General features: G+C 37.2%; 1 protein-coding gene across 1 annotated transcript; it reads right to left on the bottom strand.

The window, feature by feature from the left end:
* Nucleotides 1–1,979: 1,979 nt before the first annotated feature.
* On the bottom strand, nt 1,980–13,167 carry LOC143853076 (ABC transporter B family member 11-like). Its single transcript, XM_077362798.1, has 13 exons — nt 12,957–13,167; nt 11,527–11,988; nt 11,007–11,061; nt 10,734–10,909; nt 9,782–10,003; nt 9,460–9,698; nt 7,916–8,441; nt 7,345–7,618; nt 6,237–7,087; nt 5,383–5,649; nt 4,800–5,063; nt 3,956–4,249; nt 1,980–2,558 (listed from the first exon to the last, which is right to left on the bottom strand). Exons 2-13 carry the CDS (start codon nt 11,863–11,865, stop codon nt 2,202–2,204), a joined length of 3,864 nt encoding a protein of 1,287 aa, XP_077218913.1. The 5' UTR covers nt 11,866–11,988; nt 12,957–13,167; the 3' UTR covers nt 1,980–2,201.
* Between the last annotated feature and the right edge of the window lie 1,301 nt (nt 13,168–14,468).

The following is a 14,468-nucleotide window of genomic DNA, read 5'->3' as shown; positions in this document are numbered from 1 at the left end:
TAGCTACTCCGTTGGCTTAAAATACAGTGGGGGCCGACATTGTTTGGGTGATGCAAATCATTCAATTTGATGGGCCCTCACATAGATAGGGTGTGCCCAAAAAATCAGCTCCATAGGATCATTCCAACCCTACAATTTGTGGAGGCAAAAAATGGATGTGTATAAACCTTCACAAATCTATCCATTTTTTCCTCCACAGTTTGAAGGGTTGGAATGATCCAATGGAGCTGATTTTTGGGCATACCCTATCTATGTGAGGGCCTATCAAATGAATGGTTTGGATCACCCAAACAATGTGGGCCCACTGTATTTTAAGCCGACTACTCAATCAAGCAGCTACGCTTTCCTCTTTATAATAATGGGATTTGCTAGGCAATTTCGCAGAAAACCATTCACTACCCGGTGGATGTTCTTTACCGAAAATTTTAGCAGCAAAATGGCTTTCCGCGAAATTCCCTACAAGATCCCATATATTTTAAGTGTCTTGTAATTCTGAAGAAGCTAGAGAGGTCTTTGTTGTTCGATAATGCATTTCCTCTTGTGCTAATCTTGAAAGAGAGGGGTCATTGTTGTTGGATACTTGGATAATGCATTTCCTCTTGTACTAATCTTGAACGTGTCGAGAGATTTTTAATCCCTACCAAAGATATTGATCTCGATCTGAGGAATTTAATGGCAATTAGTACTATAGATAGATAGTAATATTTCCTACAAAAGCATGGATAGAGAGAGAGAGAGGGGTCTTTTAATATCTACTAATGACGTAGCTTTAGATTAATCGATAGATACTGATATAAGGAATTTAATAGCAATTAATATTATAGATGGATTGCTAGCCAAATATATAAGAGGAATTCTAGACTGAAGGGAGCCCTTGCAGAAAAGAGGTGAAAGGGCTCTCCGATTGGCTACACATCACCATCATGCATTAATAACCGCTGAAAAGTCAAACATGATGGTGATGTGCAGCCAATGGGGGAGCCCTTTCACCTGTTTTTTGCAAGGGCTCCCTTCAGTCTAGACTTCCTCAATATATAAATATTTTATATTGTTTTAAATCGCACATTAATATTTTATAATGTTTTAAATAGCATAGAATTTGGGCATGACAACACACAGAAAGATAGATATAGAGAGACAGATACATAGACTAATGAGGTAATTAAAAAAAGGGAAAAATACATATACACCCCCTCTAGTTTCTGACACATTCAATTTTAACCTGACATTCAAAATGTGACAAGTACACCCCCTGAAGTTTTTTTTAACGCGAAGTAGTAGACGGCGAGGTGTAAATGACCAAAATGCCCTCGTCTTCCCCAAATGAAAATTAAGGTTTTCAGACTTGAAAACTAGAAATTAGGGTTTGATTGAAACCCTTGTTTATTTATCAACATAAACCCTTGATTTAGGAGTTTTATTTGTCTTCATTCACACCATTATCATGATTTGCACATAAACCCTAATATTTTAGGTTTTTTTTTATTTTTATCAATGTTTTTTTCTTTAAATGTGGGTTTGATGTAGCCATGGCGTGGGGTTTCATTGTTTGTGGTGGAGGTGACGGCGGTGGCCGAAGGGGCGACGGCGGCGGTGGGAAATGGCATAACCCTAATCCCTCTGCAAATGAGGCTATTTCTGTTTCAGTCTTTCCGTTAGGTTAAACTGACAAACTGTTGACGGAGGGTGTGTACTTGTCACGTTTTGAAAGTCAGGATTATAGTTGAATGTGTCAAAAACTAGAGGGGTTATATCTGTATTTTTTCCTTAAAAAAACCATCATGTCTATATATATTTGGACTGAAAGTACACAATCGGGTTGCACAATAAATCCATCTTGGTTTTTCACATGACTGATGCTTTTATCTTCTTCTTTCGCATGGTAAATTTGGGAGTCAAAATACAAATCCATAATCTTGTCTAGTAAGTGATGACCTGGCCCTCTTTCTCTCCATCTCAAATAAAACTATACCTTGCATTCCATAACAGGCACTCTTATATATACTCTTTCTTAATTCCTCTATAGAGATAATAGTAAATTTACATACAAACAGAAGTGGGAAAATTGGAAGAAAATGGGTTTTTGAAAGAAACCCATGACGTCAAAACTAAAAAGAGAAAATAAGATGAAAATTACAGCAACTTTTGAAAGAACCCATAACATCAAAAACTAAGAAAAGAGGGAGAAAATAAGATGAAAATTACAAAGATGAAGCACTCATGTGAAGTGCTACTAAGGAGGCATAAGTCCCATCTTTGATCTTGATTAAAGCATCATGCTTTCCTTTCTCTATGATAACCCCATTTTTAACCACTGCAATTAGATCAGCCCCTTTAATCGTGGATAATCGGTGGGCCACCACCATCGTTGTCCGATTCACCATCACTCGATCAAGTGCGTCCTGCACCACTCGCTCAGACTCAGCATCGAGTGCACTTGTTGCCTCGTCCAATAGCAAGATCTTGGGCTCCTTCACTATAGCACGAGCTATCGCCACCCGTTGCTTCTGCCCACCTGACAATTGGATCCCTCGCTCTCCTACTAATGTGTCATAACCCTGCATTTCCAGAATTTGGTAAACATGAATAATAAATAAGTAGCATCATCAGGATTTCATAACTCTATTGTAAGCCAGTATTGGTTCAGAGATTATTTTTGGTAACATTATACTATTACGGGTCAATTCAATGGTTTCAGCCTTTCAGGAGTCGGTAAGCCTCAGTCTTATAAAGATGGTTGTGAGTTTGTGACTCAAAATGAAACTACTACTTTTCTATTGAGTACAATACCTTTGTCTTCTAAAGATGTTTGTAACTCAAAATGAAACTACAACTTTTCTATTGAATACAATATGTTTGCCTTGCTCTCCTTGAGGGTTTAAGGCTTTTATCCAAGGAGGAAGATTTGATCTCCTCTATTAATTTTGCTTTGCAATTTCTGCTAGGCTAAATCAACAGCCCAAGCGAGGTCCAATATAGGACCCACCTTGCAAAACAGGCCTTTTTTATATAATAATGGGACGTGTGTGCCTAGCATTTCAGCAGTCTACTTTTCAAACACATCATTCTAATGAGGAAAACCAATTTGTCCCCCTGCTCATTCGGAACAGGCCAAATGCTCGGTCATTTTGAAACTAACAAACATGTTAACCTTCAATCACATGTGTTTTTTCTTTTCATTTCATTTCGCAGTTACTTAGATGCAATCTGACTTAGATGAAATCTTAAGTGCAGAAGGGTTCACCATTCAATCATAAGCCCAACTACCTGAGCCGTCGGATCTAATGGTCGCATGATCTTCAACCCATGATTGTAAGTAAATCCTGAGGCTCGGGTTGCTGGGTGCATGATTATATTTGAATCACCATAAACATGCTAGAATTACCCATAATTTCACTTAGGTGTGATAAAAGAGAAAAAATATTAAGGGAAAATTACAATTACACCCCCTCTAGTTTCTGACACACCCACTTCTACCCCTATAGTTTAAAACATGACAACTACATCCTCTGTAGTTTCAATTTGTATAAGGTAGGCCCCCTCAGTTGACGGTTCGTCCACAGATTGAAGGGTTAGGATGATACGATGGAGCTGATTTTTTGGGCACACCCTATCTATGTCAGGTTCCATCAAATGAACGCTTTGGATCATCCAAACAATGTGGGCCCACTGTGTTTTTGGTAGTGTTTGGATTCGGGTATGGGCCCACATTGTTTGGATGATCCAAAGCGTTCATTTGATGGGCTCTGACATAGATAGGGTGTGCCTAAAAAAATCAGCTCCATCTGATCATCCTAACCCTTCAATCTGTGGACGAACCATCAATTGAGGGGGCCTACCTTATACAAATTGAAACTACATGGGGTGTAGTTGTCACGTTTTAAACTCTAGAGGTAGAAACTAGAGGGGGTGTAAATGTAATTTTCCCAAATATTAATTGGGTCAGTGTTCCAACCTGTTGCAAGCTACTTATGAACTTGTGTGCATTTGCGGACTCTGCTGCAGCTAAAATCTCTGCTTCAGTCGCATCTCCTTCTTTTCCATAGGCAATGTTGGCTCGGATTGTGTCGTTGAACAACACTGGTTCTTGACTCACCAGACCCATTTGGAGCCTCAACCACCTCAACTGGAACTTTTGGATTTCAATTCCATCTAACAGAATTCGGCCTGAATCAGGGTCGTAAAACCTCTGCAACAAAGAGATTGCAGTCGATTTTCCACTCCCACTTTCTCCAACCAAAGCCACTGTCTGAAAAGTAGAAGAGCATTGTTAGACTTTGAATGTAGCTTCTTTGAAATTAACCTCTTGGCAATTCTTTTTTTTTATGTACAATGTGGGAGATTTTATATTGGATGAGGAAATTGAGTAGGAAACATAAAAAGTTCACTATTTAACTAGAATGCATACACATATCCACTATTCCCAACGAGGAGAGAGGAGCCAATAGATTTATGTTATATCCTCTTACTGTCATGTAGAGCAATAATTGCACAATTATCTGTACTACTGACTTTAGTTTCTTACATCAGTCTACAGCTTAAATGAAATCAGGTTTTTGGACCATATATACTCTATTAATGCTCCATTGATGTAAATTTTGTGCAAAACATGTTCAAGTTAAAAAAAGCAAAAAAAATGAGGAAAAACTGAGTTACAATGCCGATTGTATTTTCATTTGCTATGTCATCTTGTTATCATCTAGATGCCAATTTGGTGTCATGGAATTACTCAAATAAGAAACATTTACTAACATCAGAGAAGGGAGTGCTGATCCATAGATTGATTGATTGAGAATTACCTTGCCAGATTGGACATCCAGGCATAGATCTCGGAAAATCTGAACATCTGGCCTTGTAGGATACGTGAAGCTGACGTGCTTAAACACAATGTTGCCTTTCACGTCTTCTAGTGTCATCCCAGAATCATCACTTGGGTCAATCTTTGACTTTCGATCAAGAATTGAAAATATAGAAGCTGTAGAAGCCTTGGCTTTGCTCGCATCAGGTGCTAGGGAGCTTGACTGAGAAACTGCAACAGCCGCCATTGTGAGAGCAAAGAAAACCTACAAAATCAATCAAGAAGCCATGAATTCAAAATGGCAAAAAGAGGAACCAATTTAATGATTTACCACGCTAAAATGATTATGTTAAAATAAATGTATGCGTGTCCTATACACTCTAGAAGCACTACTTAGTCTTCAATGGGTTCAGTCCCTGTGAATTTCTTGCTCCAATCTTCGCAACCAATTCAAAGATGTATTCTCCGAGTTAATTTAAATTGTGGTCATTTTTTCTTGGTTTCCAATTAAGAGGTTAATCCCAATGAAGAAAAAAAAACAAATTTCCTAACTTGACCGTGAGAAATATGTAAAGATTACGTACACGAAAAACTTTCGCAAATGTTGTCTTCCCATCCTCGACAAGGCGAGCTCCGGCATAGAAACTGGTTGCATAGACACAAAACAGAAAGAAAAAGGAGAATCCAAAACCAATCCCACTAATCAACCCTTGCTTTATCCCTGTCTTCATCGGACCTTCACATTTCTTTCTATACAATTCCATCACCTTCTCTTCAGCACAGAAAGAGGCGACTGTTCTTATACTCCCAACTGCATCATTTGCAACTTGACTTGCTTCCTCGTACATTATCTGAAACAATTTTCAAAGTTCCATTTATCACAGATAACAAACATGAAATGGAAAAATGGAGCATAGATTATGTGAAACACCCAAACTTGCAGGTCTAATTAATCTCCTATTGAGTTTTAAACAGATCAAAACATACTCCAGATACTTATGAGATATAATTGCCACTTACAAGCAAAAAAGAAGAAATTAAAAATACTGCCAACGATCCAAGGAAAATCAGCAGTTTTAAGTCACTGATTCATAAAAGTGAAGTAGTTCTTATTAAGGCCCAGTTTGGTTATGATTATGACAACCAATTGTGAATGCCAAACCAATTATTGGACTCAAAATTATGGTTAAATTTGAGTCCAATAATCGGTTTAGAACCCACAACTGGTTTCATAATCTTAAATGAACAGGGCCTAAATGAGCGACAAATAATCTTTTTTCAGCAACAATCACGATAACTTGGAAACAAATATTGGTACTTCCCAAAAATTGTCAGGCTCAGACCCACAATCTGTTCTATTCATCTTTTTTTGCTGAAAACAGTTTAGTTTTCGTCATCCATCCCATATATAATGATTTTATTGAGTTAGAAAGCAAACCTTTGCATCTGCACTGAATCCTCTCATAAATCTCATTTGGGCCCATCCACTGAGGCCTAGCAGAGGTACCATGGCCAAGATGATCAGAGCCAATTGCCAGGTCGCTGTAAATGCAATTACCAATCCAGCTACGAGTGATGCAATGTTCTGAACAATTAGTGCAAGAGTATCTCCAACCAGACTTCGAACTGTAGCTGCATCTGCTGATAACCTAGCACCAATTGCACCACTTGAGTTTTCAGAATCGTCAAACCACCCAATCTCCATGTTCACCACTTTCTCAAACGACTTTGATCGGATCCTTCTTATCAATTGGCACCCGGCCACAGAGAAGAAGTACGTTCGTGCCGGGGCTGCCACAAATGATGCCAGGCCAAGGACAAGGAACATCAATGACCAAAACTTGGAATCTTTCCGGAGCTTATGAGGTGGCTCAAAGAATGTTTTAATTATACTAGAAATGAGTATTCCAAATATAGGTAGAATGCATCCGTTGACTATTGCAGCAATACTCCCTAGCACTAGCACATGGATCTCTGGCTTGTTAAGATAGGCAAGGCGGCGAAGTGGAACATCTTTTGGTTTTTGGGATGTCTTTGAGGTATCGGGTTCCTCTGGAGCAGGCCCTTGGGTGTCAAGTCCAGTAGGTAGACCAAATGAGACAGATAATGAGTGACGGCTGCTGTTTCCAATGCCATCAGATGACACCTGGCTTATAGATCGTTGGAAGGACCTGTGTCGGCTCGAATTAATGTCAGTTATAGTTTTTTCTGAGTTGTGGTTAACTTCTTGTAATCGTATAAGTTGTGAGTATGCTCCATTTGGATCCTTGAGTAGCTCTGAATGGGAACCTGATCAATTAACACAGTTGGAAGGTCAGTAAGGTAGTTATGACATGATTTAAATTTTGACAGTTAATAGAAATTCTATAAGACCCATCTATCTTCAAAAAAAGGCAGATTTTCCTTATAGAGGTATGGATACACTGGCTATAATAATGAATTGTTCATTTTTAACCAATTCAACAAACCCAACTGTGCTCAACAAAACTGGAGCCTCAGATAAGAAATTTTGAAAGCTATAATGAGTAAATGTTCAAGATTCGTACCTTTTTCAACCATTGATCCTCGATGGATCACAGCAATCATGTCAGCATTCCTCACTGTACTCAAGCGATGAGCAACAATAACAGTGGTCCGGTTAATCATGATCCTGTCGAGTGCCTCCTGCACAATCCGTTCGGACTCTGCATCAAGCGCACTTGTGGCTTCATCTAGAAGCAGAATTCGTGGGTCTTTTAGAATTGATCTGGCTATGGCAACTCTTTGCTTCTGACCACCTGACAGTTGAGTGCCATGCTCACCAACCATGGTGTCAAGTCCCTGATTGTATAACATATCAACGGAGAACGTAAGTGACATTAACTTCTCTAAAATTCGTAACAATCACTATTGGGTTTATATTGTTTATGATAAGAAGAAAGGCTGTCATGAAACTGCATCTTAACACATGAGCCAAGTACACTTAGTACACATTTCTTGGCAAATCGACAACCTTTCATTTTTATATTGATGTATTGAATGTAGTTTTAATAATGGTTTCATCACTATGCAGAAAATTAGAAGTGGGAGTAGGGAAAATCAATGAAAAGTGTTCAGAATGTCAGAAAATATTACAACCTGAGGCATCTTGTCTATGAATTTGGAAGCATTGGCAAGCTCAGCTGCTGCTTTGATTTCATCAAGAGTTGCACCATCCTTACCATAGGCTATGTTATCTTTAATGCTAGACGCAAAAAGCACTGGTTCTTGGCTAACAAGCCCAATTTTCTCCCTGATCCATTTTAATTGATACTCCTTGAGATTTATACCATCGATAAGAACTTCACCAGCTTGTGGGTCATAGAATCTCTCTATGAGACTGATAATTGTCGACTTCCCGCTCCCACTCTCTCCAACCAAAGCGGCAGTTATGCCACTGGATATCGAGAGGGAGAATCCTGTAAATATTTGCTCATCTGGTCTTGCCGGATAGCTGAAATAAACATCTCTTAATTCGACATCTCCTCGAATATCATCCAACTTCCGCCCACTGGTGGCATATGCATCTATTTCTGGTTTCCTCTTGATCGTCTCAAACATCTTGTATGCCGCAGCTTGTCCTGCTGCAAATGCACTTATGCATGGAGATGCCGTGCCAAGATTCCTGAGTCATCCAAATGTATGAGTGGATTAATGCTTAGCAATAAACTATAAAAAAATTAACAATTATATCATGTTGATATTCTCAACAATTAGAATTGCTATACATACATGAATGAATGAATGCATGCTCATATATTCATACATATCAACAAGTATGCTTGAAATGGGTGTATATGTATTAATTGACCTAATTAATTCATTTGTGAAAATATGGTGTTCTAGATTTTTAAACGATATCATAAGTTTGGGATTCAGAGGGTATAACTTGAGGAATAAGGACCTAATATAGGCCTGATCATGTTTTAGAAATGTTGGCTCTACACATCCAAAATTCCATTATGCTAATAAATGAAAATTACTTCACAAAATGAGCTAGAGTACATAATCTAGTGGATTCCATAGCAGGTAACTTAAGCTACATCCCTAGTTGTATAGTTCTATGTGCATCCATCCATACATTTCCCTATGGGCTAATTTTCTCTATATTTCGGGGTATCCTTATCCATTAAAGAAATTTATATTTTTCCTCTTCTTTTGTTCGTATCTGCGTATGTGGGAGAAACCCCTAATTTGTAGTTATACGAGTATAAATTTTCACATTCTACTCTCCAGTTAACATTTAGTCTGTGCTACGCATATTTTATCTGTTCTTGTTTCTATACATAAATATACACTATAGAAATAGTATGTTCAGCATTTTTCAAAACAATTCCCAGGGGGCTGTGGTTCTGTTGATATTTTATAAAAGTTGGGCATTTTGGAAGCTCTTAATCTAATCATGAGTAACAAATTAAGAGAAACTAAAGTCGCAGCAGTATAAAATTGAAGTGATAGGAGTCAAGTGCAAATGCAGGAATTATTGGTTACATTCTGTAATTCCACATTGGATTGCCAACTGATCTGGATTGGTTAGAGCATAACAGATAGGTGGTGGACACGAGCAATGCCTAATAGGATAAGATTAATTATTTGAAGCAACAAGTTTTTTGAAACCATATAAGGTGAAGTTTGCAACTTACAGAGAGCTGGTCAAGACTGCAAAAACAACATTAATAACATCGCCACCCGAATATCCTTTATCCAACACCATCTTTGCACCAAACCACATAGCCAAAGCATAGCTGCAGAAGATGAAAAACATAACTGAACCAAAACCTAATCCTGCAGCCAACCCCTCATGAACGCCTGCCTTGTAAGCACCAGTCAGAGACTTATTGTATTTATCTATGGCCTGTTTCTCCCCAGTAAATGATGCAACCTGCTTAGGAAACACATCAGCAATATTTTCACAAAAAAGACACAAACTAAAATGCTCATGATAAGAGTAATATATTTACGTACCGTTCTAATTGAACCGATTGTCTGTTCCACCACAACACTTGCTTCTGCATAAGATGTTTGTCCACGGGATGCCATCTTTGTTATAAGGATGGACATGATCCCACCAGAGATCACAAGAGGAGGAATAGCACATAGCATAACAAGGCTAAGAAGCCATCCTTTAATAAATGCAATCACAAACCCTGATATGAATGTTGATATCAGCTGAATGAACCTTCCAACCTGTAAAGTGGATTGAGAAATTTGAAAATATATTCATGAAGATTGGCATTTCGCAATTAATTGACATGTCAAGAAGAAAGCCAGCAATGCTCGGCTTTATTTTCCCAGAGAGCTAAATACAGAATTAGTGATATTTATCAGCAATCAGTCAACACAATTCTGTTGAATTATAAAAAGCCAAAAGTGGCCAGGACTGAACTTTTGGCAGAATCAGTAGGACTGTGATAATAACATAGGCGTGGTGGAATATTTAACCAAAGTGTTAACTGGCAGGAAATATTCGATTGATCTTTAGGTCTGAGTTTTATAATTTTCAAATTATAAATCATTTCATTTATTTCCAAGCCTAAGGAAACACACGTAATCATGAGATTTCAAGAAAACATCCGGTATATACTAAATCAAGAGCAATAACATACAATTTGCCTAATAAAAAAAATTAACATACAATTTGCAAAGAAACAAACCACATATAATCCTATAACGCTACAAGACATCTTTAGTAAGTGAAAACTTTTTAAATATTTTATCACATTGGCTTCTTAGTTCTCCATTGACCCAAAATAATAAGGTCAAACCATGACCTTCTCAATGCCATTGCCATCATTAAAGGCAACCAATTTAAATTAGTGGTGAACCTTTATGAGAATCTATGAATAATGTTGACTGTCTCTACAAAAGGATTACATGGAAAACAACAGATTGGAAGAGTACAGAGTGGTATTGATACCTTCTCACCCATGGCATCTTGAATTAGGACAGTATCACCTGACATCCTCCCAACTACTTCTCCTGTGCTTGTCTCATTGTCAAAAAATGTGATGTCTTGTCTCAATATGGTTTTCAAGTATAAACTCCTTATTCGTGCAGCTTGCCTTTCCCCTGTGACCACCCAACAAGCCACCTCTGATAAAATAAAATAAAAACACAGTTTTATGAGTCCCCAATATTTCAAGCATTTTCATAGGTTAGATGAAAAGAGAGGCACAATCCATTTACTTACGGAAGAACGACGCTACACCTGCCGCCACAGCTAAATAAACAAACCTCAGAGATACCTAAAGATATAGACAGAAAACAGCATAACTAATTTATTGTCAGAGCACCATTAAATGTAAAAACATAATTCTCCATCATAATCTACAGGCCACGACAGTAAGAACATAGGATAAGAAAACAGAAACTAATTTGCCAAAGGGAAAAAGGAGATTCGATTCTTCACCACACTTCACTACTTCCTGGCCTATAAAATATTCAAAAAATCATTAAAAAATGTGATTACATATGAAATTGAAAACACTACACATCAAAGTAGATAATTAAGTTTGAAAAATAAATTAAACTCTTGAAAAGTAAAAATCTTATGTTATCAAGTAATTGCTATGATGTTTTCAAATAGTCACAACTTATGCAACTCCAATTCAAATGAAAAATGACCCTGGATAATTTAGTAAAGGTGGTCATAGAAAAAAGTGGGAATACTGTGAAAGAAAAATGGTCAATTTTAATGAACAGTGACATACCTTGGAAACTTCATGAACAACATTATTGATGTCCACAGTTTCTCCAAAAGAGTTGATCAGCTGCCCAAACAAAATAGTCATAAAGGGCATAGCAATCCCATTTGCAGTAGCACCAATGGTCCCCACGATCATCAACACAACATCCGTGGAATCGGCAAATGAGAACAGCTTGTAAAATGGAACACTGTTGTTGCTCTCCTCTTCTCCTTTGCTCTTCCCAGAATCTTTCAGGGTGTGTGCCTTTCCAGAGATTTTATCAGTATCTAGTACAGATGAATTGCTCGTTGATGCCGCATAATGTCCGTCAATATCTCCATCCAATTCATTCTCCTTGCCCATGTTATCAACTGCAGGACTTGGTGATCCTCTTTTCTTCTTCAATACCAATGTCAGTTGGAAAGTTCAGAAGTCGCTTTTCCTTTCTATACTTCAAGACCGCCTATGATAAATATCGACGCTTCTCTGCATTAAAAGTCATATTCTGTGAAAACTAAAGCAAGTTCACTAGAGAATGGAAAGATAGTGGAAATCAGTGATGCATATAAACAAGCTAAAATTCCAGTATAAAAGGGCACCAGTCAATAAGTTAAAATAGAATCAGAGGGTAACCAGTAGTCTTCAAATGTGTGCTTTCTGTTCAACTCGAACAAAAAAAAGTCTATTTGAAAGGACATTGATTTACTTGTCCTGCCTCCCTTTAAATATAACTAATATTTCTTGTCGCCCACGTCTAATATGTTGTGATTTCCCACTGATATAAATGAATCCAGAAAAATGAAGAAAGAGAATAATCTTAATTCAATTGAGAACATAATTCAAAAACCTACTTTTAGCAAAATTCAACAGATGTGCAAAAATGCACACAACATCATTTAAATGGACATATAAATGAAACCCAAAAATGCCAATTAAGAGGAATAGCCCCATCAGCTATTAAGGGTAAAAATACACACATTTGTTTCATGAATTCCACAAATAGAACTCTGTAACTTCTCTAGAAAATGTGGTACCAATCCTCACCTTCCCAACCATATAAAACATCATTTCAAAATAATATAATTTCAAAAGATTAGAAATCCCACCAACTGTATAAAAACAAAAGAACAAGGCCAGTGAGCAATTCCTACCAAGAAGATGAACTCACTGACCTAATAATTTCTCAACTAATCGGGACAGAACCTAAAAGCCAATTAAAATTACAAAGTCATACCAATAACAAACAAACAAATATATAAGAACCCATCACATTATTTAACTGAAAATCTAAACTCTACAAACAAAACTCTACAATTTCTAACATATGTGGCAGATTCAAAACCATTACATCTCATTCAAAAACAAAAAACTCCATAAGAAGCACAAATGAGGAAAACCCAAGAGAGAGTAAATAAAAGTGGAAAATACTCGAATTAATATGAGAAGTAGCTCACCGAAAGACCAAAAGGGAGCTGAACTTATGATTTTTATGGGCTTTGATCTTTGTTTCAAATAGTCTGAAGACATTCTGTTATTCAACGCCAATTTATATATGTTATGAAAGTGGGGATTGCTTGAAGAACAAGTATGTAGCCTGCTAATATAGACTTAAAAGAGTATTAGTCAAACGTGGATCTACGAAGCCTCATGGGAAATTCGTAAACCATCATTATTCTACTCCTTTCTATTGCTATGAAATCTAAGATTTGATAATAAAAAAGAAAACAAGCAAATGAAAGCTTAATACTCCAGTTTAAAGTTTTTTAACTACTAGTACTAAATTAGGGAAGTTCACCAAACCCAAAACTGTTTTCTAAACCATGACGTGTGAAATGACTAGAATACCCCATATGTTCAGGGAACATGAAGCCTATGGTTTTAAATTTTAATATTCCGTTTGCAATATAAGGGTCCGTTTGGATACCTCCCATTTTGTATTTGGATTTGGAATTGAGTTTTGAATACAAATTGAATAGATCCTGCAGCTCATGTAGAGGGAGACACAGAGTGAAGGGGGTACTTCCTAGTGGAGGATAGAGGTTGAGGAGCAAAGAGGGTGAAGGAAACTGCGACATCTGTAGATTTCCAATTTCTTATTTCCACAGCGTATTTAGAAATCGGATTTTTTTCACTGTCAACTGCTGAATTAGAAATCCAAGAATTTGATCCGATCCAAATTACAATGCAAAAAGGACTGCAAATATGAGAAATCCAAATCAAAATATTCTCGGCATCCAAACGGGCCCTAAATGTTACTAAAATTAGTATCTGCCTTCTTAAATAGTCAACATGTCCATATTTTCAAACCACCTTCAAATTTCTGGCTAGGTGGGGTCCATTGGTAACAGTGAGGCATTAGAAATGGTAAAAGTGGAAGTGTGAATGAAGAATAATCTTCTTCGAAAAACAGAAATTTGTGCCTAGAAAATATTTCATGTGTCATTTTCTTAGAGCATGTGGAAGAGTGAATGAAGAATAATCTTCTTTGAAAAACAGAAATTTGTGCCTAGAAAATATTTCATGTGTCATTTCCTTAGAGCATGCACACCCTGGACCAGATACAAAGGACCCAAAGAAAGTGGTAGTCCTCCATTAAAAGAATTAACCACTCTTATCTCGTGTAACTCGATCGTGGAAACCGTAATCATGTTTCTATATGGCATAAGATTTGTTGATTAATAAACGCTAATCATTTGATGATATGTTTTTGAGAAAGGAAATCATATTTCCACCCTCTTTTGTCTGTCTACCTCATTTTGAATTAAATTAGTAGGACAAAATCTTTTGAAGAGTGAGCCTGTGTGGCTGTTCACTCATGCAAAAGTCAGCTACGGAATGGCTTTCTACCAAATGCCCTAATAAAACAACTACTTTTTAGGAAAGACAAACAAACAAGGCAAAATGATGGGAAAAGGGGTGGAAATATCATTGCCCTAGTAAATCAGAGAATTTATATGATGGGTGGC

The sequence above is a fragment of the Tasmannia lanceolata genome, unplaced genomic scaffold, assembly GCF_043159265.1.
Source record: "Tasmannia lanceolata isolate RefF3 unplaced genomic scaffold, GAP_Taslan_0.1 ptg000019l, whole genome shotgun sequence".
Classification (NCBI taxonomy): domain Eukaryota; kingdom Viridiplantae; phylum Streptophyta; class Magnoliopsida; order Canellales; family Winteraceae; genus Tasmannia; species Tasmannia lanceolata.
This window is presented reverse-complemented; position numbering and strand designations above follow the sequence as displayed.